The sequence below is a fragment of the Dermochelys coriacea genome, chromosome 8, assembly GCF_009764565.3.
Source record: "Dermochelys coriacea isolate rDerCor1 chromosome 8, rDerCor1.pri.v4, whole genome shotgun sequence".
Taxonomy (NCBI): domain Eukaryota; kingdom Metazoa; phylum Chordata; order Testudines; family Dermochelyidae; genus Dermochelys; species Dermochelys coriacea.
The window spans coordinates 52,873,562-52,897,868 of NC_050075.1; the positions used below are offsets into that span (position 1 = coordinate 52,873,562).

General features: G+C 49.1%; 1 protein-coding gene across 1 annotated transcript in view; it reads left to right on the plus strand.

The window, feature by feature from the left end:
- LHX4 (LIM homeobox 4) overlaps window positions 1–24,307 on the plus strand; it is a 58,162-nt gene that overhangs the window by 21,603 nt on the left and 12,252 nt on the right. The window contains exons 2-3 of the mRNA XM_038413783.2: window positions 2,105–2,276; window positions 21,487–21,689. Coding sequence (XP_038269711.1) covers window positions 2,105–2,276; window positions 21,487–21,689 — 375 coding nt within the window. The remainder of the gene's footprint in view (window positions 1–2,104; window positions 2,277–21,486; window positions 21,690–24,307) is intronic.

Below are 24,307 nucleotides of genomic sequence, written 5' to 3' on the forward strand. Positions count from 1 at the left end.
GCTTGAACTGAATGTAGAGGGGACAAGAGCCAGACCTGGCAGGGGATGTACTGTAGACGGGGAGAAGGAGGCTGGTGGGGAAGACTGGGACTGGAGCCTGATGGTGGTGGGGGAGAGGGAAAGTGGGACTGGGAATTGCTGGGGATGATGGGGACTGGGAGCCAGAGGTGGGACCAGAGCATACTGGGACTGGTTGGGCAATGAGCCTGGCCAGGTGCGTGGGGACTGGGATCCAGGGGATGGGTAAAAAGGTGGCAGGAGGGGGACAGAGCTGGTGAGAAGCCAGAGAGCGAAGGGAGAACTGCGACTGGCTGAGCAAAGAGACAGGGAGGAGGGACACTGGGAGTGGAGGAGGAATCTGGTAGAGACACTGGAATGGGGAGCCAGTGGGGACAGGGAACGTGGGTGTGTGGGTGACTGGAGGCCAGTTTGGGCCAGGAAGAGACAAGGGTGGGGCGTGGGGAGAGGCACGGACTGTGTGTGGGACTTTACGACCTCAGTAATGTTCTGCTCACGTACAGTTTGTGTGTGCGCTAAGTACGTGTCACTTGACCTAGGCTTTTATGTTAAACTCAATACAGAGTGATTCACACATAGCCCGTAACTGCCAGGGGATGTAGGCAGCTGGGTGTTCTTCGCCAGGCTGGAATTACGCCAGGGCATGGGGGTGGCTGCTCCTCTTGCACAACGTGCTGGGGAATTGCTAGTGGGAGTGGACGGTCGGGAGCTCAGCTTTGAGCCCCATCCAGGAGCTGGCGTCTCCACAACCACTTTTTAGGAAGACCTTCTTTAGTGTAAAGAATATTTTAGGGTGTCGCTCCTCCCCACCCAGCTGACGGTCTATGCCTGCCTACTTCTGCAAGTGGAGAGGGCTCGTGCCCCACAGATATTGCCAGAGCCTCTCCCGCTCACTGCCATGGGAGAGCTAGGCCAGGATGTCAATATGTGAGGGGGCGGGGAATGGGGTGCTGGTTGGACTCTCACAATAACTGTGCCTCACAAACAGGAGCTTGTTCCTGAAGACAATGTTTGTAATGTCCCCCTCCACACAGCCAAGTAGCCCCCCGCACCCCAAGGAGCAAGAAGGCATTGGGGAGCGCCTGGCTCCTGCCATGGCTCTGATGCCAATGGGTGGCAGAGCACAGCAAAGTGCTTCTGCAGAGCAGTTCTATGCCACCAGCGCTGCCCTGGAGAGCCACAGGATTACAGCCCAGACTCTTCCATTGGGATGGGCCTGGGAGGAGGACCCCTGACGGGACCTCTGGGAGGGGAAACTTGCGGCATGCCCACTCCCCACCGAGGATGAGAGTGGGCAGCCTTGTTCATCTTGTGCCACAGGTATCCCTGGCACTGGGCAAAAGCAATAGAGGCCCCGCCCCAAAGACATTAGAGCCTAGAGGTGCAAGTCCGGTACGAAGCAAGCCTTTTGGTGACTGTGCTGTCTCCGGGGGTGGCAGGGGGATGTGGTCAGCAAGGCTGGTCCGGGGAGGCTGAAGGCAGGGAGTTTTAAGGGGTGCTTTGAGGAAGGAAAGGGGCAGTTGGTGTACGGGAAGCTGCTCCAAAGACGGGGAGGGCAGCGTGAGAGTAGGCTGGAAGTCAAGAGTGGGGGGGGAAGAAAGGGGAGAGACTATGGAGAGGGGGCAGGAAGACATGGGAACTGAGGCGAGGCAGGGTGAAGCTACTCAGGGCCTCGAGGGGGTGGAGAGGAGAACAGCCTGGACAAGGAAGGGGAGCAGAAGCCACTGAAGGGATGTCTCCTGCTATATCTGTGCAGAGCCTAGCACGGTGGGGCCCCCATCTCGGCTGGGGTCTCGAGGCACTGCTGAGGTGTAACACTGTTCAGCACAGGCGTGTGTAGAGCTGGAGCGATGGGAGAGCAGGGGGCTGGGTGAGCACGCAGTGTTTGCACCCTGAAGGGACTGGGACACCAGCTCCCTGAACGCTAACCTCTAACTCGGTGTCTGGCTCCCTCTGTTCCCATGGAGCAGGGAGATACAGGCCTCTGAGGCTCTCTCGCACCTTTTCCTTTCCCCAAATGGGGCTGTCCTCACTGACCCTGCTCTTCTCCTCTCTCTCCCCTCTCCCCCAACTGCTACCTCGTCAGAGATTCCCCAGTGCGCCGGCTGCAACCAGCACATCCTGGATAAATTCATCCTGAAAGTCCTCGACAGGCACTGGCACAGCTCCTGCCTCAAGTGCGCAGACTGCCAGATGCAGCTGGCGGACAGGTGCTTCTCCAGAGCTGGGAGCGTCTACTGTAAGGAAGACTTCTTCAAGTAAGTGCAGCCGTCTCCTTTGTGTTGTGCGGGCCAAGTGGCAGTGGCCTGCGTGTTTTCTGACAGCTCACACCAGGCTGTGGAGAAAGCTCCCCCTTGCACAGGAGACCTTGCTCCGGAAACTCCCTGCCAGCGCTTGCCAAGGGGTTTAGGATTAAGAGCCCTGCTCTCAGGAGCACACCAGGGTCCTAACAATCCTCCCAAGCTGTTTTTTGTTAGAAATAAATCCCTTTCTAACTTAATATTTCTCCTAATCGAATCCCAACCTGTCCCTGCAGCTGCTTTGCTACGGTTTAGGGTTAGGGAAAACCAGGACATGGCTGCTTTGGCCTCCCCTCCTGGGATCAGCTCAGAGGAACTCAATTGCCCAGATCACATACGATGTCATCTTGGGGAGCCCCCGGTTACCACTCTCATGCCTCTCATTCTGGGTTTCATCAGAAGGGGAACCATTTGGCCTCACAGACAGACTGGCTGCTTGGGGGTACAGCCCATGATGAGGTTGGTGGAAATGGAGAGAAAAAGGAAAACAGAGGGTGATCCTGGAAAGGCAAAAAGAAAAGGAGGACTTGTGGCACCTTAGAGACTAACAAATTTATTTGAGCATAAGCTTTCGTGAGCTCAAATAAATTTGTTAGTCTCTAAGGTGCCACAAGTCCTCCTTTTCTTTTTGCGAATACAGACTAAGACGGCTGCTACTCTGAAACCTGTCATGGAAAGACAGGCATGACATTCCATAAGCAGGCACCGGTACAGACGGACATGGAAACAACTGGACAAATTTTAGCTTAATTTCTCCAAAATCTTCTTTTATATATATATATTTTTAAGCCCAAGTGTTTAAATAAAGGGAATTTTGCTGCTTTAGAACTACCGCAGGGTGAATGCTATTTGTGGGGATTTAACCTTCTTAGACACCCAAATCTCTCTAATACTCCTCTCCCCCCACACCCTCCCTCCCTCTCTCCCTATTACATTTTTAAGCCCAAATTGGACTAAGGATTCGGCTTGTTAATCACCCTTCCTGCATCAAGCACATCTGTTCAGATCAGAGCTAGAGGGCAGGAGAAACCCACCCAAAGACAAAGACTCCAGATCCCTCTTGCTTTTCAAGATCTACTCTCTTTGTGGGTTGTTTTTTTGTTTTTGCTGCCTTCATCTTTTGCTGCTTTCCCTGATTATCCATATTTTTTCCTAGTAGGGTAAAAGTCTTATTTAATTCACACTTGGGCCATTTGCAATCTGTGTACCTGCCTCTAAACCAGTGGCTCTCAACCTTTCCAGACAACTGGTACCCTTTTCAGGAGTCTGATTTGTCTTGCATACCCGCAAGTTTCACCTCACTTAAAAACTATTTCCTTATGAAAATCAGACATAAAAGCACCAAAGTGTCACAGCACACCATACTGAAAAATTGCTGACTTTCTCATTTTTACCATATAATATAAAATAAATCAATTGGAATATAAATTTTGTACTTACATTTGAGTGTATAGAGCAGTATAAACAAGTCATTGTATGAAATTTTAGTTTGTACTGATTTTGCTAGTGCTTTTTCTATAGCCTGTTGTAAAACTACGCAAATATCTAGATGAGTTGATGTACCCCCTGGAAGACTCTGCATACCCTCAGGGGTACATGTACCCCTGGTTGAGAACCACTGCTCTAAACTATCTGATGTACAAACCTGGAGTGTCCATAACTCTGCTGTGAAAGAGCATTATTCTTGCAATGAAAATTGGACTTTTAGCAATACATTTTATCCCCTGATTGCAAAATGCAGTCATTTTATAAAGGACAGTAAATATCTGTATCTGTATTGGGACAGATCCTCTGCTGATTAAACTGGTGTAACTCTACTGTTGTCAATAGTGCAATGCTATTTACATGAGCTAAAGATCTGGCAAGATACATATGAGCCAGATCCTTGGTTAGTGGAAATTGGTGTAGCTCACTGAAGACAAAGAAGTGATGCTGATTTACACCAGGAGGGGATCTGGCCCAAAATATCTTTTGGTAGCTGAGAGGAAAAGGAATGAACAAGGTGCATTTGGAATATGTTGGATATGATAGCAGAGCCATCAGACCTAAGACACATGGCATGTTTATGCAAGGAGGCACATAGACAGCGTAATGCAAATGGCTTCCTCTCAGAGAGCTCCATATTAATTGCTGCACATTACTGTGCTCCGTTCTACCTGGGCTCCAGATCTGAGTGTTCCATGGCATCTGACACCATGATATCGTTTCCCCACTTATAAAAGAGTCCCAGGCCATGATGTTCTTTGCCGGCTCATGCCTAAGGTATTTATAAAGATCCCCCTTCTAAAGTAATCTTGCATCAGGTGCACACAGGGTATCGGTGAGATATCTACACGATACTAAAGGAGTCTCGGGAGAGAACACAGGACACAAAGGAGTCAGGAATATTTGATTTGAAAAATGTTGCAAAATTCAAGCATGGTCCCGCGCATTCCTTGCCCAACTCTGTTAGGTGGGAGAATAATGAAGCCAATGTTTGTCTAGCAACTCATCCCCCAAATATGGTGACATTTCTCTGATGAATTGTGAAGTGAATAGTATCCCTCCAGCTGTAATTCCAGGTCAGGATTTCCCCTGTCCCTCAACCCCTGGTAAATGGGGTGCAGAGTCTACTGTCTCGCTTTCTTTTTGGATTTCCTTCAAGATGGACTTGAGACCATTCCCAGACTCACCTGTACATCACTAGACACAGGCATTCAGAGACCCCAGTGATGAAGGCAATGTGAAGACCCACTAGGTTAGATTGGGTAGTTCTTCTATCTCTGTGCACAGTTTTGCCGATATTGCTAGTTCCATGCCAGGCACCCCACGGCTGCTCTTCACAGGAGTATGGCACAAGGGGACCTCGAAGGTTCAATCCAGGAGGCATTGATGGTTCTTGGCCTGGGAGGAGTCAGTCCCAAAAGGCTTGGGGAAGCAGGATGAGGCAGGTGGAGAGCGCCCTCTGCTGCGCCTCTCGAGGAGGTGCTGCTCATGTTCCCTTGTGCCATCTGTCCCAGTGGCTACAGTAGATCTAACTGAGCTTGGAAGATGGCCATCTTTAATGGCTGTTGTCATGGCGCTGGCCATTATGAAGGGATGCAGGGTGGCACGTCTCCTCCTGAGGTGGGGACAGGATGTGTGGCCACGGGATGGAAATGGGGGCAAGTGGGGAAATTGATCCAAAAGGCAATCTTGGCCCCCAAACAGACAGACAGACCAGCATGTGCAAGGACTGGGTGACGGTTGTTAGGAGCTCCCCACTCTTTACCAGAATGGAGACCCAATGAACGAGGGTGAAATCAGTGATGCAATTTCCTGAGTTTTAGAAGAAGTTCAGCCATCCCCACGGAGATTTAATGCAAGTTCTCAGAGGGGAGAGGGAATTAAGCGACTCAGCGTGGCCTCTTTCTTCCCCTCCCTCCTGCAGGAGAAGTTGTGGTGGGGGAGGGCACAGATCTTCCTATAGAGGAGAGACAGGGAATAGGAGAGGAAAACTGGCTCCCTCCCCCAGTGCAGCATAGCAAGGGATGTCATCCTGTTTGTATTGTGTGTTGATAGTGTAACAAGCTCAGAGCAGCTCCTGGTGGCCTTGATTATTAACTAGGCTGCTCAGCCTAGATCCCTGATCTCGTGGGACTAGCATGCTGGTGTCAATATGCAGGAAAGTGAGAAAGCAGAGCAGAGGCCTGGGCATCAGGTGTCCTGAGTTCTAGTCCCAACTGTGCCTGTGTGGGCAATTCACTTAACTTCTCTGTGTCTGCATTTACCCTACCTGTAGAATGGGGTTAAAAAAAACCTGCCTGTATCTTAAAGTTGAATTAATAATACTTTAGCTCTTGTAGCCTGGTGCTCTTGAATCTGTACATCTTGAGGTGGTTCACGAGCTGTATGGTATTTATTATCACCACACCCCTCTGCAGCAGGGCAGTTCTAGTATCCCCATTGTACTGCTGGGGAGCTAAGACATAAAGCGGTTAAGTGACCTGCCCAAGGTCAACCAGGAAGTCTGCGGCAGAACAGGGAATTTCTCCCCACATCCTGGGTCAGATCCTAACCACTGAACCATCGTTCTTCTCAAGTGGTTAATATCTACAATGCACTTGACATTCCTTGGAAGGAAGATGCCACAGAGATGCTAAGTATAAGCAATAGTACCTTTCAGCCGGGCTCCTAAAGCGCCATTGTGCTAGGATAACACAATGCGCCAGACCCTCCCGGCGAGTGGTTCAGTTGTGTTCTGTGCTATCATTGTATCTGGGTGGCAAGGCTGTTTCACAGTGGCTGTGTGTCTCATACATGGGTGTGTAAACACAGCCTGTAGGACAGCTGGATTTGCTATCAGTGTTCAGTCACCATCATCACAGTTGTCTGTTTCAATGGCAGGAACTGGAGTGACTTTGGTTTGTTACAGGTATTGCCTGTAGAGCACTCCAGGTGGACAAAACAGGTGAGGGAGGGGAAGACATGGAGGACGCAATGGCAGTAAACAAATTCAGTGTGTGTGTTAGTCGTAGCTCACCACATGCCCACTGTTGGCAGTGTCCTAATCTACCTTCTGCTTGTGCCTGATAACTGTCTCCAAATTTCTGATAACCCTTTGGCCAGGGGTAATAATAGCAGTCCACTGGCACTTGATATCAATGTCTTGGTTCTCTTACCCTTCACTCTTTGTACTGTCAGGCCCTGTATTTCATCCCTTGTTATATTTCTGTAGGGCAACTGGGCCAATGTGGATCTTTTTTCCTTTTCAGTCAGCCTTTAAAGCAAGTTTCTCACTCCCTGCAAACACCTCTCTGCTAATCTACTGGACTACAGATAGTTCATACTGGTTTGGGTGTGCATTAGTTATGTGTATTACAGTAGTACCTGGAGGCCCCAGCTAAGTTCAGGGCCCTGTTGTGCTAGGAGCTGTACAAACACATAGTGAGAGACAGTCCCTGCCCCCAAGAGTTCACATGCTAAACAGACAAGACAGACAGAGGGAGGGAGGGGAAAGAGAGATGGATCGCCCAGCAGGTCAGTGGCAGAGGTGGGAACAAAAATCAGCTCTCCTGAGTTCCAGGTCTGGGCTCTCTCCATCTTTGCCTTGGTAAGCTAATCCTTTGGCACAGAAATGACTTTTATTCCTAGCCCACAGGCCATGCACGGGGAGGGACTGTGTGACAGGCACAGCTTATAAAGCCCCAGGCAGATCAATAAGAATCCCTGTATTTATACCTGCTCTGGGTCTACATTGTGACAGTCCAATGAGATTTTAAGAAAATGGGATTTCTTAAGTTCCTTGCCTCCTGAAATTATCCCTGAGGATCCCAGTTCTTTAGAATCCTACAATTCTCACTCTATGACTAAGACGGAGTTCCCAGTAGTGGCACTGCTGTGTTTATGTTTGTGAACAAGATATGTCTACAGATCTGTGCTGGGTGTATACACAGAGAGCGCTGCTGGATGAGGTAGGAGGTGCAGCATCTGATGTTGGCCACGGTTGGAGATGGGATACTGGACTAGATGGACCGTGTTCTGATCCAGTTTGGTAACTCAGGTGTTCTTAGATGTAGTGTTGCTAGAGGTGTGTAGGGCTTATTTCTCCATGGCCATATCCCCAGGGACTGCATGTGGTCTTGTGAGATCTCATTGATAAACAACATCTGGCATGGTCAGTGCTGGACTGGGAGACCAAGTGGGTTGGTCATGAGCAATGCCTTAGCATGGTATTAGGGGGCACTGAGCTGCTGGCAATGCCCTATTTTGGCTGAAACATGAGACTGCGGTCCAGATCACTCGTGGCCAGTAAAGGTCCAATACTGTAGCAGTTTTTGTAAGTATGCTAACCTTGCTGCCCTGGCCAAATTCCATCTTGGGTGACTACCTTCTGGCTCCCTATATCCCCTCAGCATAAAAGTCAGTTACCACCTTTTAATTAGTTTCTTGTATGGAGTGTTGTTGAACTGAATTTGGTGCCTTTGAAGCGATTGCTGCCTTCTGCCCCAGAGGTGCCTGCAGGTTGATGATGGATGAAGTGATTCCTATATTAATGAAATTGGGCTTTAATTCTGTAAAGCACCTAACATTTGTGAAAGATGATGTATACATCAGCTCATATGATATGTAGCAAGGCTTGGTGTGTGTGCAGAGAAACTGCTCCGTGAGTGTGAGTGCTGGAGCACTACTTTGAATGTGACCTGCTGACACAGGGGACACTGCTAGATAAATGTGTGGGGCAGCTCTTCTGGATGGAGGGCCAGACGCAGAGAGGGGCGGCTAGCTGGGTGGCTGGACATACAGAGGCAGGGTCAGTGCTGAGAGCTGTGAGGGAGTGGCAATGTTGGAGGTGCCTGTGTATGAAGATGGCAGCATGGCTGCAGGGACTTGGCATAGGGAAGCAGGGTACAGCTACATGGCATAAGGCTGTGTCATTTCTTTATGTACGTGGCAAGTCCCTATATGTATGCGGCACTGCCAAAGTCACAGGCGTCCAGCAACAACGATACCCCATCATTTTATTTCTTTTAGAAAGTGCAGCATGTCATCGGTTCATCTGCTCCATTGGAAACCTTTGTTAAGCAGAATGATCTTGTGCCTTTCATCATATGGCATCCCAAAGCACTTTATTGATTGCTTGTACAAATGATAGAGAAAATCACTTTGTACAGATCTGACATGCAGCCACCTCTGGGGTGAAATGCAACTGCTGTTTGACAGCATACAGCAAAATTGCGCGACAATTTGGAACAGACAGGCAGAATGCCATATCCAACTGAAAGGCCAGAGGAGTTTAGAGAGGCGGAATGTAATTGCCCAAGTTGGAATTTGGCTGGCACTGGAGCTAATACCCCCTGCTCTTGTGCCAAATGTCATGGCATAGGATCTTAAATTACCACAAGGGGTCAGGCTCTCAGGGTTATATCCCACCTGCAAGATGGCCTTTCCAATGGCTGTACATTGCTAGAGCCATTGGATACACCCAATACAGGCAGAATACACTGTCCATGGTTAGGTCACCATTGCAAATACAGAGCTTCTAGAAGTGACTCTGCTTCCTGGGGAGACTGAAGAGGGACCCCCACTGGATCCCTGAGCTGAAGGAACACCTCCATGCACACACTCTCACCCCAGGAGGTCAGGCATGGTAATCCTTTCCAGATGTAGTCCCTCTGTCAGCCCTGTGTATTCATTCAGGATTTCAGGGGCAGTGCCAGCAATGCATGGTCTGCCTGCAAAACCATTCGGTTGTAAGGCCTCTGGCTGCAGTGGCCTAGAGTCAAGGCGTGTTCCCTCGCCCACTCCAAATTCCTTTGCTCGTAGGCGGGGCATGCTCAGGTAATGTAAATCAGGGCCGCTCCACTGAGGCCAGCGTGTCCAGAAGCAGCGTGTGTGGGACTAGATAGAGAATTGGGCTGAGGATGGCTGGAGGTTTCCTGTTGCACAGGAGAACTGGAGGCACTCACAGTGTTCTTCAGCCACGGCTAGTATATCGCCCAACATCCAAGGGGCCACACTTGTCATGACCCTGTGTTTCAACCTTTCCCTGGTGGGACCGAGCCCCTGAACACCAAGAAGCCACCTGCTGCTCCAGGAGTATGGTCGGGACTGGGCCGGCTGGTTCTGCCTGTGGGGTGGGAATGGGGGTGTGGATGTGAAGATTGTTATGAGCTCCAGGGCTGGGTGAAGGGATCTGTTCAATTGTGTGTGCTGCATTTTGTGCAGGTGCCCACAGGCCATGCACGGGGAGGGACTGTGTGACAGGCACAGCTTATAAAGCCCCAGGCAGATCAATAAGAATCCCTGTATTTTATTTGTTTCCCTCAAAGTCAGATATAGCTGTACCTCTTGCCCACACCTTGTTGGTATTAATCCACTCCGTTATCCAGGGGCTTAATATCCTCCTCACTTCTCCAGCTGTGTGTGTCTCTCCCAGGGGAGAGCCGAAATGGCTGTCCAGACTGTCCAGCAGAAATGAGTGCTTGGGTTTTGTTTGCTTACAATCCCTTTAGCGGTGTTACATCAGGCCATTTTTAGTGTCGCGTTCGGGACAGTGGGAGCTGTTAATGAATGCTTTGCTCTAGGGACTCAGCCTTCAGCACGGAGCCCTATCTCTGGACAGATCTATCTTCCATCCAGCCCACTCTCCCCACCGGGATATCTGACCACCTTACAAATCTCCCTGACTGGTGGGCTAGATAGAGCTTAAAATCTCTCTTGCCTCGCCCTTACCATACAAGAAAAAGCCATATTTCCCCCCCTCTTCTTTCTGCTCTTTCCTCCTGCCCTCATCAGGCTGATATTTAAATTGGGCACTTTGTAGTCAGGCTAGAGACTGGCACCTTTTATCTAGTTCAGCATTTCTCAAACTGTGGGTCGGGACCCCAAAGTGAGTCGTGACCCCGTTTTAATGGGGTCACCAGGGCTGGTGTTAGACTTGCTGTGGCCTGGGGCCAAAGCCTGAGCCCCATCGACCGGGCCGAGGTCTTCAGTCCTGGGTGGCTGAGCTCAGGTTACAGGCCCCATACCTAGGGCTGAAGCCCTTGGGCTTTGGCTTTGGCCCCCACACCTGGGGCGGCGGGGCTTGGGCGGTCTCAGGCTTTGGTTCCCCCCTCCTGGGGTCATGTAGTAATCGTTGTTGTCAGACGGGGGTGGCAGTGCAATAAAGTTTGAGAATCCCTGATCTAGTTGTACCAAGACTAACGGCGCTTCTGCTTGTGCACAAACTGTATGGGATGCTGGAAAAGTCACTGTAGGGCGGTGCTGCATCCTGCAGGTGAGAAATGCATTCTTGTCCCTTACTGCAGCTCCCTCCCTCCCCCCCAGTTTATGGTATTTCACACTGAAATGTTCTTGTCTTCAAATGCTGCTGGCCACATGTGAGTTGATGTAGGCTATAAAATATTGCAACAATCCAGCAACGTTTGCATTGAAATAGCAACTTCCTGTGCAAGGTTTTGAAAGAGCTTCACAAACATTAAGAGCCTGATCCATGGCCCACTGGCCAGACTCTCATTGATTTCAGTGCGGGGCAGGCCCAAAGTTTGTGAGCCTCCCTCCCAGCATCCCTGCAAGGTTGGCAAAGACTATTAGCCCCAAATGGGGAAACAGAGAATTGAACGGTCCTGCTCACACTCTGACTACTGCCCTGATTTTGTAACCGGTTATGGGTACCCCCAGCTAATTCCCCCCCCCAGCTGGTTTGGTGTGTGTCACCTTCACAACCATGTTGTCACATCCACCTCTGGTTCTGTGCTCAGTGGTGGTGTCTAAGAGTACATGTGGGGCATTCTATCCCATAGTGCCCCAGCAACTGCCTCTGACAAGGTCTGGGGGGTTGCTGACGAGCCCTGCCTGTCACCTAGGATTATAGGCTCTCTTAAATCCTCTCACAGTGGCTATTTGGTGTCATGGAGACCTTCCTGCCTCTTCATGCAGCAGCACTCTCCAGCTTCTCTGTTATGCCCCAACACAGAGCAGGGCAGACATGGCACCAGCCCACAGAGCTCTCTTGGGTGTTACCTGGAAAGGAAACCGAGGCAAAGAGGTCAATATATTCATCTTAACAAAGAGAAAGTTAAGGAGTGACTTGATCACAGCCTAGAAGTATCAACATGGGGAACAAATAATTAAAAATAGGCAGAAAAAGGCCTAATACGATCCAATGGCTGGAAGTTGAAGCTAAACAAATTGGGACTGGAATAAGGTGTAAATTTTTAGCGGTGAGTAATTAACCATTGGAACAATTTCACCAGGGTCATGGTGGATTCTCCATCACTGACCATTTTTAAATCAAGATTTGATATTGTTCTAAAAGATCTGCGCTAGGGATTGTTTGGGGGCGCTTTCTCTGACTGGTGCTATCCAGCAGGCCAGACTAGATGATCACAATGGTCCCTTCTGGCCTTGGAGCCTATGACTCTCTGGAGCGAAGAGGCTTGTGCCTGTCTTCCTTGCTGTACTAGATGGTGCAAAGGGCAGTTTTTGAGCCAGGCTGAGCTCTGCCACTTGTGGGACAATGCTGTGACTGTCTTGATGGGCAGCAAAAATGGAGGTTGACCCAGCCAGTTGTTTTGACACAGCCTTTCTGTGTGCAATGCTGACAGTTGTCATGGAACACAAATCCACCCATACGGGAGGTAATGCTCCCCCCCCCCCCCCCCGTGCACAAGAGGATTGCTATAGTACTCTAGAGACCGGCCATCAACACAACTGTTGCTCCCTGACAGAGTTCTGCAGCATTGGGAAGACCTGTGCGACAGAAGCTGAGTGGGCTAAGAAGCAAATGCTGACCCACGTGATCAAGGTTGCCTTTGCTCCTGAAACAATGAAGGGCTTTGAATGATCTTGGGGGTTCCCAACTGGTGCTGGGGACGGATGGAACTTGCTTCTCAGCCTCTCTCTTCCCAATCGTCCCAAGGAGTTCTACACCTATAAGCCATGCAGATTGTGTTAGTCACAGGGGGGGCTTCAAGGACTGGCAAATCCGCCAAGGATCACGATGCAACAACATTGAAAAAATCTTGTTTGCACAGAGAGGCGTTGGCAGGGATACTCTTTCCCCCAGACAGCAGGGACATGACTGGTGATCACATCAGCCGGGACTCACTTGGACCCTGCCAGCTTTTGCTAGCTTGGCTGATGGAGCCAGGCTCCAGTTATGAGGATGCTGATAAATGAATAGCAGCTGAGGGTGCAGTGCCTCTGGGAGACAGGAGGGGCAGGCCAGCGTCCTGCAGAGGTGGAGTGTCACTGAACTGAGATAGGTTTCAGAGTAGCAGCCGTGTTAGTCTGTATTCGCAAAAAGAAAAGGAGTACTTGTGGCACCTTAGAGACTAACAAATTTATTTGAGCATAAGCTCCACTGAATGCATCCGATGAAGTGGGCTGTAGCTCACGAAAGCTTATGCTCAAATAAATTTGTTAATCTCTAAGTACTCCTTTTTTTTTTTTTTTTTTTTTTTAACTGAGATACAAATTGTTGCTGCTGGTTGTGTGCTCCAGAACTTCTGGGGACAGGATAGAACTACAGGGCCTGCTGATGGCCTTGTAGATAATGTGGCCCTAGGACTCAGGGTTCAGTCCCTGCTCTGCCCCAGACTTACTGTCATTTTATCAATCTGTGCTTCAGTTCCCCTTTTGCCCAAGGGGGGTGGTTATTAAAGCTGGGCAGATTTTCCTGGCCTGTGAGAGTTTTCAAAATGTTTTCCCATCCTGAAGCGGAGCAAAAAGTTGAAATCTTGAAAACTTTCATAATCCAAGAAGCCACAAACCATTTGGACTGTGCCTGATGAAATCATTTCAAAATGTTTCATTTCAGTTCTGACCTTTGAAATGTTTTAGTCTTTTTTTTTTTTCAACTGTAAATTGAATCCCCAACCAGCTCTAACACTTAGCCCTCCTTCCTTCTATCTTAGATTGTCAGCTCATTAGGCCAGGGCCTGATTTCCTCCTGGTCTGTCTCTGTGTGCACAGCATGTAGCACAAAGGGGGCCCTGACCTTGGCTGTGGCATCTCAGTATTCAGTCCCAGCCCGTCTGGAGTTCTGCGCCGTCCGCTGCTATGAGAACAAGGCAGGCAAGCCAGATAGCAGATGCTCTGTGCTGGTACTTTGCTCACACTGCTGCTTTGGGGAAGACAGGGGAAGTGGAGTGAAAACTCCATGCTGATGTGCTTGTGTCACATACCTTTAATTAATTTGCCTTTTAAAAACTGATTGATCTGATATCAGGCAATCATTGCTGTATGTAATCACAATTGAAGTATTTACTTAGCAGTGTTTCCTGGCCTTTGGTATACTCTGACAAGGGCTATTAAAGAACATGACTTTTTATTAGAATAGAAAAAGTGCAGAACATTTTTCACACTTCCAAAGGGGGCAAAAAGATACACTGAAGTGCAGTTATGCTTCGTGCTTTCAGGAGGTAAGTGGCAGATGATGGAAGGTTTGTGTCCTCGCAGTGCCCACAGGAACCAATTCTGAGTACTGGCACGGGGCAGCAGTGTGAGAAGAAAGGAACCAGATATTGTTGCCATTGCACATGGGCAGGGTGCAGATGCTAGCTGGGGCTTGAGAGGAGGTGTGCTAGAGACTCCATCATCATTTATAGCTGTGTCTCAAACTGCTGAATCCAGCCTCTCTCTTGGGCCTCCGTCTCCTCCTGCCTGCCTTCCTCCTTCCCCTACTCCCACCTGTATTTGGCCTCCTCTTCTTCCCTTCCCTCTGGTCCAGTGTGGCCTCCTACTGGTCCGAAAAGGTGAGCATGCAGTCATCTCCTGGTCCCATCAGGGACCACATAGAGTCAGAGATGAGTTCCTCAGTGTTCTTTGCTGTCTTGTGTCTTGGGGTTGTCGATGCCGCTGAAGTTTTGGTAGATCTTTGCTTTGAGCCAGCCCCTGCGGTGGATGGTCCCTGTACCCTGCTTGGCATGGTGCCTTCATCAGGTTGCCATGAATGTTGGCTTTCTGTGGGCAAAGTTCCACTGGGAGTTATTCACTGTGGGTGGGACTCACACCTATTAAAAGGGGCAGCACAAGCCTAAGGACCACTGAGGTTGCACCGAAGTTCTTCGGGTCCTCTGCACAAGGGCAAATTTCCAGCCAGGCAGCCCTATCTATGGGCTGTTGTTCCCCTGGTCAGAGCTGTGACCTTGACTCTCCTTATGTATTCATTTTCTATAAAGACACTTCCCTTGACTGCCAACCGTTCATTTGCTTCCCACCAAAGCTGGCTTGTCAGCGCTATCCATGACTTCCAAGCAAGGTTAGTGCTGGGGAGGGGGTGCTTGTTTTAATGTGCTGAAGCCTATGGCCACCCTGACATTACCAAATGTTCCTCCAGATGCCTGTGGCCTAATCTACCATAAGGCTGCCAGGAAACCAGATCACAGTGCGGTTAGGCTGCTCAGGGTTATTGTAACCAATGAGCTAAGCAGAAAGCCCGGGTGTCCTATTCAGGTTCAGCGGGGAAACATTCACTGCCTGTGACCCTGGTACGTCAGCTTGAAGAGTAGGTGTCTGAAAAGTTCTCTGTGAATCCTGTTAAAGATCAGAGGCTACAAACCAAGGTCACCCTGTACATGGACTAGATCAGTGAGACTCAGGGTATCTGCACTGCAGTCAGAGGCGTGACTGTAGCATGTGTAGACAGGCCCAGCTAGCTTTGATCGACCTAAGGCAAATAACAGTAGTAGCAACACCACAGCAGCAGAAGCAGCTTGACATATGAAGAGGGTGTAAAAAGCATGCCCTGCTGCAGCTTCATTGCTATTGTTATTTGAGCTAGCTAGATCCAAACTGGCTTGGGTGTGTCTACAAGTGCTGCAATCGCACTGCTGCTTGCGGTGTAGACACACCCTATAGAAAGGAACAGGGCTGCAAAGCAGCAATTGGAGCCCCAAGCCAGTTTCTCAGATCAGTTGAATCACTTGTTGACTATAACACATTCCTGGTTTGTTTGTTTTTTAAATGTGTGGCTTGAATTTCCTGGTAGGGGGAACTGGAGTCAGTCAGCTTTGTACAGCTCGATTCCCTCCTGGTCACTGACCCCTCTGCAAAGTGACTGTAAAACACTACTGAATGGGAATGGTGTAAATGACTAAGCAAGGCAGGGAAGAAGCCAGGCTGCAATATTTAGGGAGCTAGGACAGAATGTATGCTTGTATCAGATGCTGCTTTTGCCACCATGCGTGCTGGGGACTACAGTTGGCGTGGAGGCAATTTTCTCATTCTGTGAGCTTTGGTGACGGGAGAAGGGGATTGTCATTGAACCTTAAAATGACATTGCTTGGCTGTATGGTGCATTGAGTAGAGGTGTGGGGTGGGGAGGGTTTTCTGGGCTGTGCAATTGCAGGGTGGGGTTAGTAGAGGATAGACGCTTCCAACTCCAAAAGAGGACAGGTCCACCAATAGTGTGCATGCACCAAGAGCCATGGCTATGTTACTGCTGCCCACACAGCACTGTCCATACCCTCCTGTCCAGTCCCCCACCCCGCCCGCCCCATACACAGACTAATAAAGAGCTGATGGCACTATAACTGAGTCAGCAAGAGCCTTATCTTGTTGCCAGACCACTTCCTCCACCACCCCACTGAGTTTGACTTCCTGTTGTCTACAAGATTAATGGCTCTGGTGGTCTGGCACCAAGTCCAGCTCACCAGACTAGGGACAGACTGTCTGTTGGTGGCAGGAGACTTCAACTAAGTCCTTCAGCCAACTGTATTGCACCTTTATAGACTTTATTTTCACATTGTCTGCTGGATCCTACTGTCAGCTAGGTGATCAGAGACCTGCTGATGCACCTTCTGATTGTATCTGGCTGGTTCCCAGATAGCCAGCAAGGTCTTAATCTCCCTCTTGGACCAGGCTTTTCCACAGTGGAGTCACCCCTTCTTACCTGATTGTTGGCATCATGCTGCATTTGGCGCTGCGGGGATAGGGCCTAAATGACATACCAAGGTGGCAGTCTTAGAGGAGGGAGTAGAACCAGCATTTCAGTGACAGGCATGTCTAGCTCTCTGGAAATCATGTTAGCATCAGTATTTTCCATCCATTTGGTGGTGCGTTTTCCAGCCATGCACTTGGATTCTCATTGAACATTTCAGTGCTCGGTGGGGCTAATGCACTCCCCTTTCTCCACCACAGAACTGAGTTCAAATCTTTTCTGTGTCACTCACAAGCTGATATGAGCCTGGCATTTCACCCTCCCAGCCATCTGTTGACATCACACAAGTTTGGCACAGTTCAGCCCAGTGGATGGCTTTTGATGAGGGGAGAGCCAGGGCTGGGAAATAGCTGGATGGTGTTGGTCAGGACGAGCTGCATTGGCAGAGCAGGGGAGAGGCCCAGGATTGGGATAGCAATGGCTCCTGCTGGTCAGAAGTTAGATGCACTAGCAGAGATATGTTGGGAAGTTTGCTTCTCCTCCTCTTGTCACTCCCAGCAGCTCCTCCTTTTCCTGGGTGCCATACTCACCCTTCTTTCAAAAAGCATTTGATATTGCTCGCACTATCCACCCTGAGAACTAGAAATCTTGGGCCAAATACATCCTTGGTAGCTCAAGTGGCTTTGAGGGAGTCACACCAGTGCCATAGTTAGACAATCAACCCAAGTGAAGTAAAAGGCTCAGTTATTTCCCTGACGACACAAGGTGATATCTGTCATTGAGCTGAATTTCTCTGGGCTCTGCCGTCAGTTTATTTCAGTGAAGCCACAATTCAGCATGTTGCATATGAAGGGCTGAGTCTTGAAACTAAAGTTTTCCTTTATTTAGTTCCACATAACCCCCACCTAAGAAAGCAAAAGGCAGGGGAGCAGGTGTCCCATGGAACCTGGAGTTCCCATAACCCCGCGTGTGGTGTATTATTACTATGCATTCTGTTGTTCTGATTTGTAATCTCCAAGGGGTTCCTATTTGCTTGTGATCCAGTCTTTAGTTTCCAATCTATCTCTGCGCCATCTGCCTTGGCTTTTTGTAAGGCTCCAGTCACTGTGCTCTCTAACTACTGGGTGCTTCTCTGTTACTGTCTGGCATCTGCTGTTATGGGTTAGCATTTATATTGCAGTGGTGTGTAAAGGCCTCAGCCAGTATGGGTGCCATTGTGCTGGGTGCTGTACAAACACATAAGAAATGACCATCCCTACCTAAAGAGCTTGCCTCGCTGGGCAGCTGTAGGCCCTCTGTGGTTGTGGAGATGAGGTGGGTGCTGTTCATACATGCCGGGAGAACCAGTCCCTGCCCTGAAGAGCTTACAGTCTAAACATGTCAGGAAGACAAGGGCAGGAGGGGAAACAGAGGGACAGGGAGGAGAAGTGACTTACTCATGGTCACACAGCACGTTAGTAGCAGAACTGCAAACTCAGGTCTCTCAGCTCCCCTGTGGCTTTAGGTGGCTCACTTTAGACATGCACATTTAGCTATTTAGGTCTCAAACGTTGACCTCAGCATGGCCATGGTTCACTCGTAGCCTTTGCATGGGTAGGGGGAACATTTTAAAAAAACTGTAAAAGGCTACATTAGTGATTGAAACCAGTCACGTTCAGTCAGCAGCTGTAACAATTTGTAGGAGAGAGGAACGAAGCCCCCATGGTCCTGCATGACTCGACCCAAGCAGCCAGGGCTGGTAGGATAAGTTGTGCGAGGTCTTGTGTGCACAGGGAAGTTAGTGTACAGTACGCTAGGGTGTGACCTGAAAGTGCATTAAGCTACTAAACAAACTCTCAGTGCACAGTAAGCGTGTCCACATGCGGAGGTAGTACAGCTAACACCCTCTGTGACCATTCATAGCTACTCTGCACTAACCATGGCAGGCTATTTGCCCATGTTCCCACACCCTGAGTTAGACTTTAAGTGGCTAATTGAAAAATACAACTAAAAAAAAATAACCCCACAAATAAAAAAACTCAAAGAAGGAAATCAAATGCAAAAAAATTCAAGTTACCATAATGGGCTGTGTGTGCACACACCACTTTTTTCAGTGGAAAACTTTCACGTTCAAACAGCATCGTCAACTGGACCGCGCTGCCCACCTGTACGGTTTCCCAGTCCAGTGGCTCAATAACTACTGACTGGTGTCAGCTGTATGCCATAAAATCTACAGTGCATGCACAATGTGGCTGAGTTAATGTTGCTGTTTCCTCCTTAGCATTGTATTTCCTGACCTTTTATTTTTCAAAGTGTGCATCCTTAATGTTGCTTTATATGGAAATTGTACACACAGCAGATATATGTGCTCAACTCATGCTGGCTGGTATGGCAGGGAATGGGGGGAAAACTGCAGGCACCCACATGCACTGTGCACCAGTGGGGACACTGACACACCTCGCCCTCCCCCCACCTCCCCACAGGGGAGGGCACCTTGACACTGAGTTTAGCACTACACAGAATTGCCTTTGGCTAAAGCTGTGTGGGAAATGAATTAGCACATCCACCACATGCCCTGGTCCTCCCCTGCTGGCCATGCTCACTGGCTGAGCTGTGCTTACTCGTTTGCCTGGAGCCCCTATTACTGGTGTCCTGTGCTACTGTGTCTGCCCCCCCCCCCCATAAATCGCTGCGGCTGAAAAGAGCTGTGCGGGTGTTGGTGCGTGAGCAAGCAGGGGTTGCAAGGTGTCTAGTGTAGAAACGGAGTTCATAAGGGAATCAGACGAGAGGGGAAGCCTTATACTGACAGCGAATTGTGTAACTGCACAGTACAGGAGCTGCAGCGCTGGGGGAGCCATAGAGAGAGACTTTCCTGGGCAGGCAGGACATGAAAGATGAGCTGAAGCTGCTTTCACTAGCCAGTGGTGTAAATCCTACAATCAGGGAAATTGCTTCTATTGCTAAAAATTGTGGTGGTGCAGTCCATTTATTTTTCATTTTTCTTGTGCTCTCGCGACCCCCTGGCATGAATCACTGTCTGCATGTCGATTAAATTTACACCAGACATTATCTTTCATGGCTCTAGTGCACATATGTAAACTGTGCTTTTGGCCACTGCCATGCCGTAGCTCAGTGGTTTGCCCGTTGTTTGCGGACCAGACTGCACTCACCCCCAGGAAATCAGTCCTTTGCTAGGAAAATGCTCTGCACCACATCATTTGTGATGTTCCTGCGAGTTCACCATGGGAATGAGATCACGTTCTGGTAACACCTAGTGCTCCAGGACAGAAAGAAGGGGAGGAATGAGCCACCCCATCAAGAGCCAGTCATTCATTGGATCGAGTCACTTTTTTCACCCCCTTCTGGAAACATTTTGGTTTCTCCACTGGTTACTTATATTTGATTTTTAAAAATTGTATCTTAGCTATGTGCACCTAAGGCAATGCTGTCTCATGGGTAGGGCCCTGGCCTAGGCATCTGGAGACTTGGCTACTAACCTGCTGTGTGACCTTAAGACAAGTCACTGTTCTGTGCCTCAGTTTTCCCTCCTGCCCTTTGTCAATGTTGTCTATTCAGATTCTAAGGTCTTTGGGGCACGGACTGTCTCTTGCTCTGCGTATGTACAGCACCTGGCACACCAGGCCCTGGACTCATTTGGGGCAGCTGTAAGTGTTACTGCAGTACTAATATACAATACATGTGATAGTAAACAAGATCAAGTTCAACCCTGCCATCAAACAAGCCATTGGGCTGTCCTCCTGCTCATGGTGGTTGTCTCAGAAGCTATAGTGCTACAACTGCAGAGCTGGCTAGTTTTGTGAGTTAGATCTGACCTCAGAGGGCCTGGTTCCCATTGCACTTATTGTTGTATCAACTGGGCGTAACACCAGGGAAGTTGGTTGTGCCGGTGTCAGACTGGTACGTGAGGTCAGAATCAAGCCCAGGGTATTTAATGACAGATGTTGTGAAACCTACAACAGATATGGTGTTTTCAAACCTGGGTGACAAGCTGGATTTAAACAATAGTATGTATCCATAGGCCCATTCCAACCTAGACAGCCTCCCCCCACTCAGGCACCCCAGCACATGTAGTCAAATGCATGTGGAGCTGGACACGTACGAACCTTTAGAGACCCCCCCACCCCACAAAGACACGTTCAGCTGCACCAGCCCAGACAGTCACAAACCCACTTTCACACACCGGGACTCGCTCTCAAACCCAGCCGCCCAGGCGCAAGCTGTCAGTTGCACACTGAGGCACACACTTGCTCTGATGCACGCTCACAGTGATACTCTCAGGCACACCCACACTGGCACAGAGCCTCTCGCTCAGATGCACACATGTGCAGACACTCCTCGCAGGGCACAGTCACTGGCCCAGACACACACACGGGGCTGGAGGACACACGTTTGTGCAGCAGATGCACTCTGCCAGGTGTCATTGCAGTGTAACAGCCCTATCATGCTGAATTAATCTGGGATTCATCATGCTAGCCGTGCGCGTAATGAATTTATTTGGTATTAATGTGGATGAAATATGTACTGTCCTTGCAGGGGAAATCGCACTGCCTATAAGCATTAGTTAAAAGGACCATTAAAATCAAACCTTCCTCAGATCCATTAGGCTAGTCTTTCATGCTAAAGAAGATAGAGCCTTGCTGTGTGAAATGTCATGCATAATTAGGTTGATTGCAGTTTTCAACTCTGCCCCTTCTTTCCCACCCCCTTCCCAGTCTCCCTCCAGTGAGCACTCCCCTGCTGCTGAGATCTCACCCTAGCTAGTTGGTGCATTATTCCTCACTGTTGCTCCATCCGTGTCAGAGCTGCCACTTGGTCTCTTTTCAGGCGTTTTGGTACGAAATGCACGGCCTGTCAACAAGGAATCCCCCCTACCCAGGTGGTCCGGAAAGCCCAGGACTTTGTTTATCACCTGCACTGCTTTGCCTGTATCATCTGCAACCGCCAGCTGGCCACAGGCGATGAGTTCTACCTCATGGAAGATGGGCGCTTGGTGTGCAAGGAGGACTATGAGACAGCCAAGCAGAATGGTAGGTGCTGAGCTCACCGCGGAGAAGGGAAGGGGTCACGCCTAACAGGTGACGCTGGGAGTTCTACAACTGCAGGGTGGTCTGAGCCGGGATTATGATTCAGCTGATTTTAGATACTAGGGACATTTGCCAAATTCAGGGTCACATGAGGGTGTGTTTGGATGAAGATTTTGACCATTGGTTTGTCTACGATGTTTAGGATTTTAAGGGGCCCCACTAGGGTCTGTTATTGAGTTAAGGAACTGTGAAATGTGGATCCAGAGTCTGAACTTTATCCAGCTACCAATGCCATGGGGATGTTTGGTTCTGGGGCTGAACTTCAGGCTCTCATCTGGTTTAACTGTGAAATAAGTATGCTGATTCCCTGGTTCAGCAATGCACTTAAGCATTGGCCTAACTTTAAGACACGAAGAGTCAACTTTGACATCAGTTGGACCATGCGTAAAGCTATACATGTGCCTAAGCACTGTACAGCTAAATCAGGGCTCTGAGCCGCTTTGTCCTTGTATTCCTCTCCCTTCCTTTTTTTGTTAGTGTAACATTTGCAGGTAAACAGGTTCTGTGTAGCTTTAAGTTCCTGCTGTCTGTTGCCCACCTGAAATTGTAATCCTGCTGTGGCAATGACAGGCAGGTCAAAAGGGTTATAAACTCTGGTGCAGAACGGACAGCTGTTGCAGCTTGACTCTTACAAAATAAAGATCCTGTTTGCATGGGCATGCACACAGGGCCAGACTTTTAAAGGTTTTTAGGTGCTTAGAGATGCTGATCAGTAACTATTATGGAAAGCATCATGCCACCTTGAGCTTCAGTCTAGTTGCATCTCCCAAACTAAGCAGGGCTAGGCCTGATGAGTATTTTGAGAGGAGGGAAAATCCAAGTCTTGTAGCAAGTGGTGGTGGTGATGGGTGAGGAGCTGGTACAACTTCCTCTGGTTTGTTAAATAGAACCAACCCCCAGCCCGGTGTTAGGAGGCACTGTGCTGTTGGAGGTGCTCTCTGTTGGATAATATGCAGCTGGGGTTTTCACTATTTCTGGCCATTAAAGATGCAATGAGACATTTGCAAGAGTAAAGGGTATTAGGGCAGGGATCCTGGCCAAAACTCCAACATGAGGTAATCTCATCTCACCTTAAATTCTCCTTCTTGTTTCGGTTGGCTAGGGAATGTAGGTTCGTTTCCTGCCCCCAAGACACTTCTCTCTTGTACATTGCTAAACAGTGCTGCATTTCTTCATTGCTTGGTGAAGTGACTCTTTCTATACAAGGAGGTTGCCTGGGTTTTGCCCTGGGGAGAATTGCCCCTTTGTTTGTAAAGCATGTTGAGGTGCTTTGGAAGGAATGGCACTGTCATCAATGTTAGTAAAATAAGATAATCATTAAATAAGAACCCAAATTTCCCTCCCCCTAGAAGCAAGTGATCTCTCAAGGGTGCAGCTGTGGTATTTGTTAGAACAATACGGAGAAGCTGAACATCGAGAGGACAGTCCTAGGTTTGATCTGCAGGGACAGCGTCGACAACATGGGCCAAATTTAGCTGGGCTGTAGGCAGGCACAGCTCCACCCAAGACAACAGACTTGCACCTTACACTAGAGCTGAATTTGGTTCAAGGTTCCCATTTATCCCTGTGAACCAAACGGAGCTCTAAAGAGCCAGTGGAGGTGAAAAACAAGGCTGCGGGAGGGAGGGCGAGAGAGAGACTATAGATCACAAAACAGTAATGAATCCACAGAGACGTCCCAACGGTGCCTGACTGAAATTAAAACTGAACTGGTCTTTAATGGATTTCATGTTGACAAGCCCTGACTTCTCATTAATTAAGGATTCTATTTTGACCTAATCAATTTGGTTATTTGGTGATGCAATGCCTACTTGTGCTGGGCAGGGGGGCATGAATGTAATATTACTCAGATTCCATTACTGACTCCCCGAATTAGCGATGGCCTTGGTGTCATGGCATTTGACAGCCTAATAGCCAGTAGGAAAGAGAGAGAGACAGGCACAAAGTTTTTCGAAGGAAGGTTTTTCGCCTTCCTCTGTAGCATGGGGCATGGTTGACTTGAGGGAGGCTTCTCTGCTCCTTGAAGTCTTTGAACCATGATTTAAGGACTTCAATAGCTCAGACATGGGTGAGGTTTTTCATAGGAGTGGGTGGGTGAGATTCTGTGGCCTGCGCTGTGCAGGAGGTCGGACTAGATGATCAGAATGGTCCCTTCTGACCTTAGTATCTATGAAAGTTTCCTGTCCGAGAGACAGGTGCCACTGTGCTGATTTCAGTGGGATTTCACCTGCGAATCTGAGAGGAGGACTTGGCTTGTGTGGGTGGAGCCAGAGCTGTACATGGCTCTGTAAGTAAAGGACATTTTAGGCAAGAGCCTTGTTCTGTGCTGGTCTCAGCTAGTGCGGATCCATATACTGCTGACATATAGCTTTATGGTCAAAACCAAACATGGCCCCTCCCAGCTTGCAATATTATTTCTGAAGGCCTCCGTTGCATTTGTCTGGAAAAGCAGGTCACTGTAGTCTACCAGTTAGAACCTGTTTGGGGAACTAAGGGGTAACCAGTCAGCTAGGAAAATGTCATTGTGACCATGTTAGACACACATCTGGCGGGCATCACCG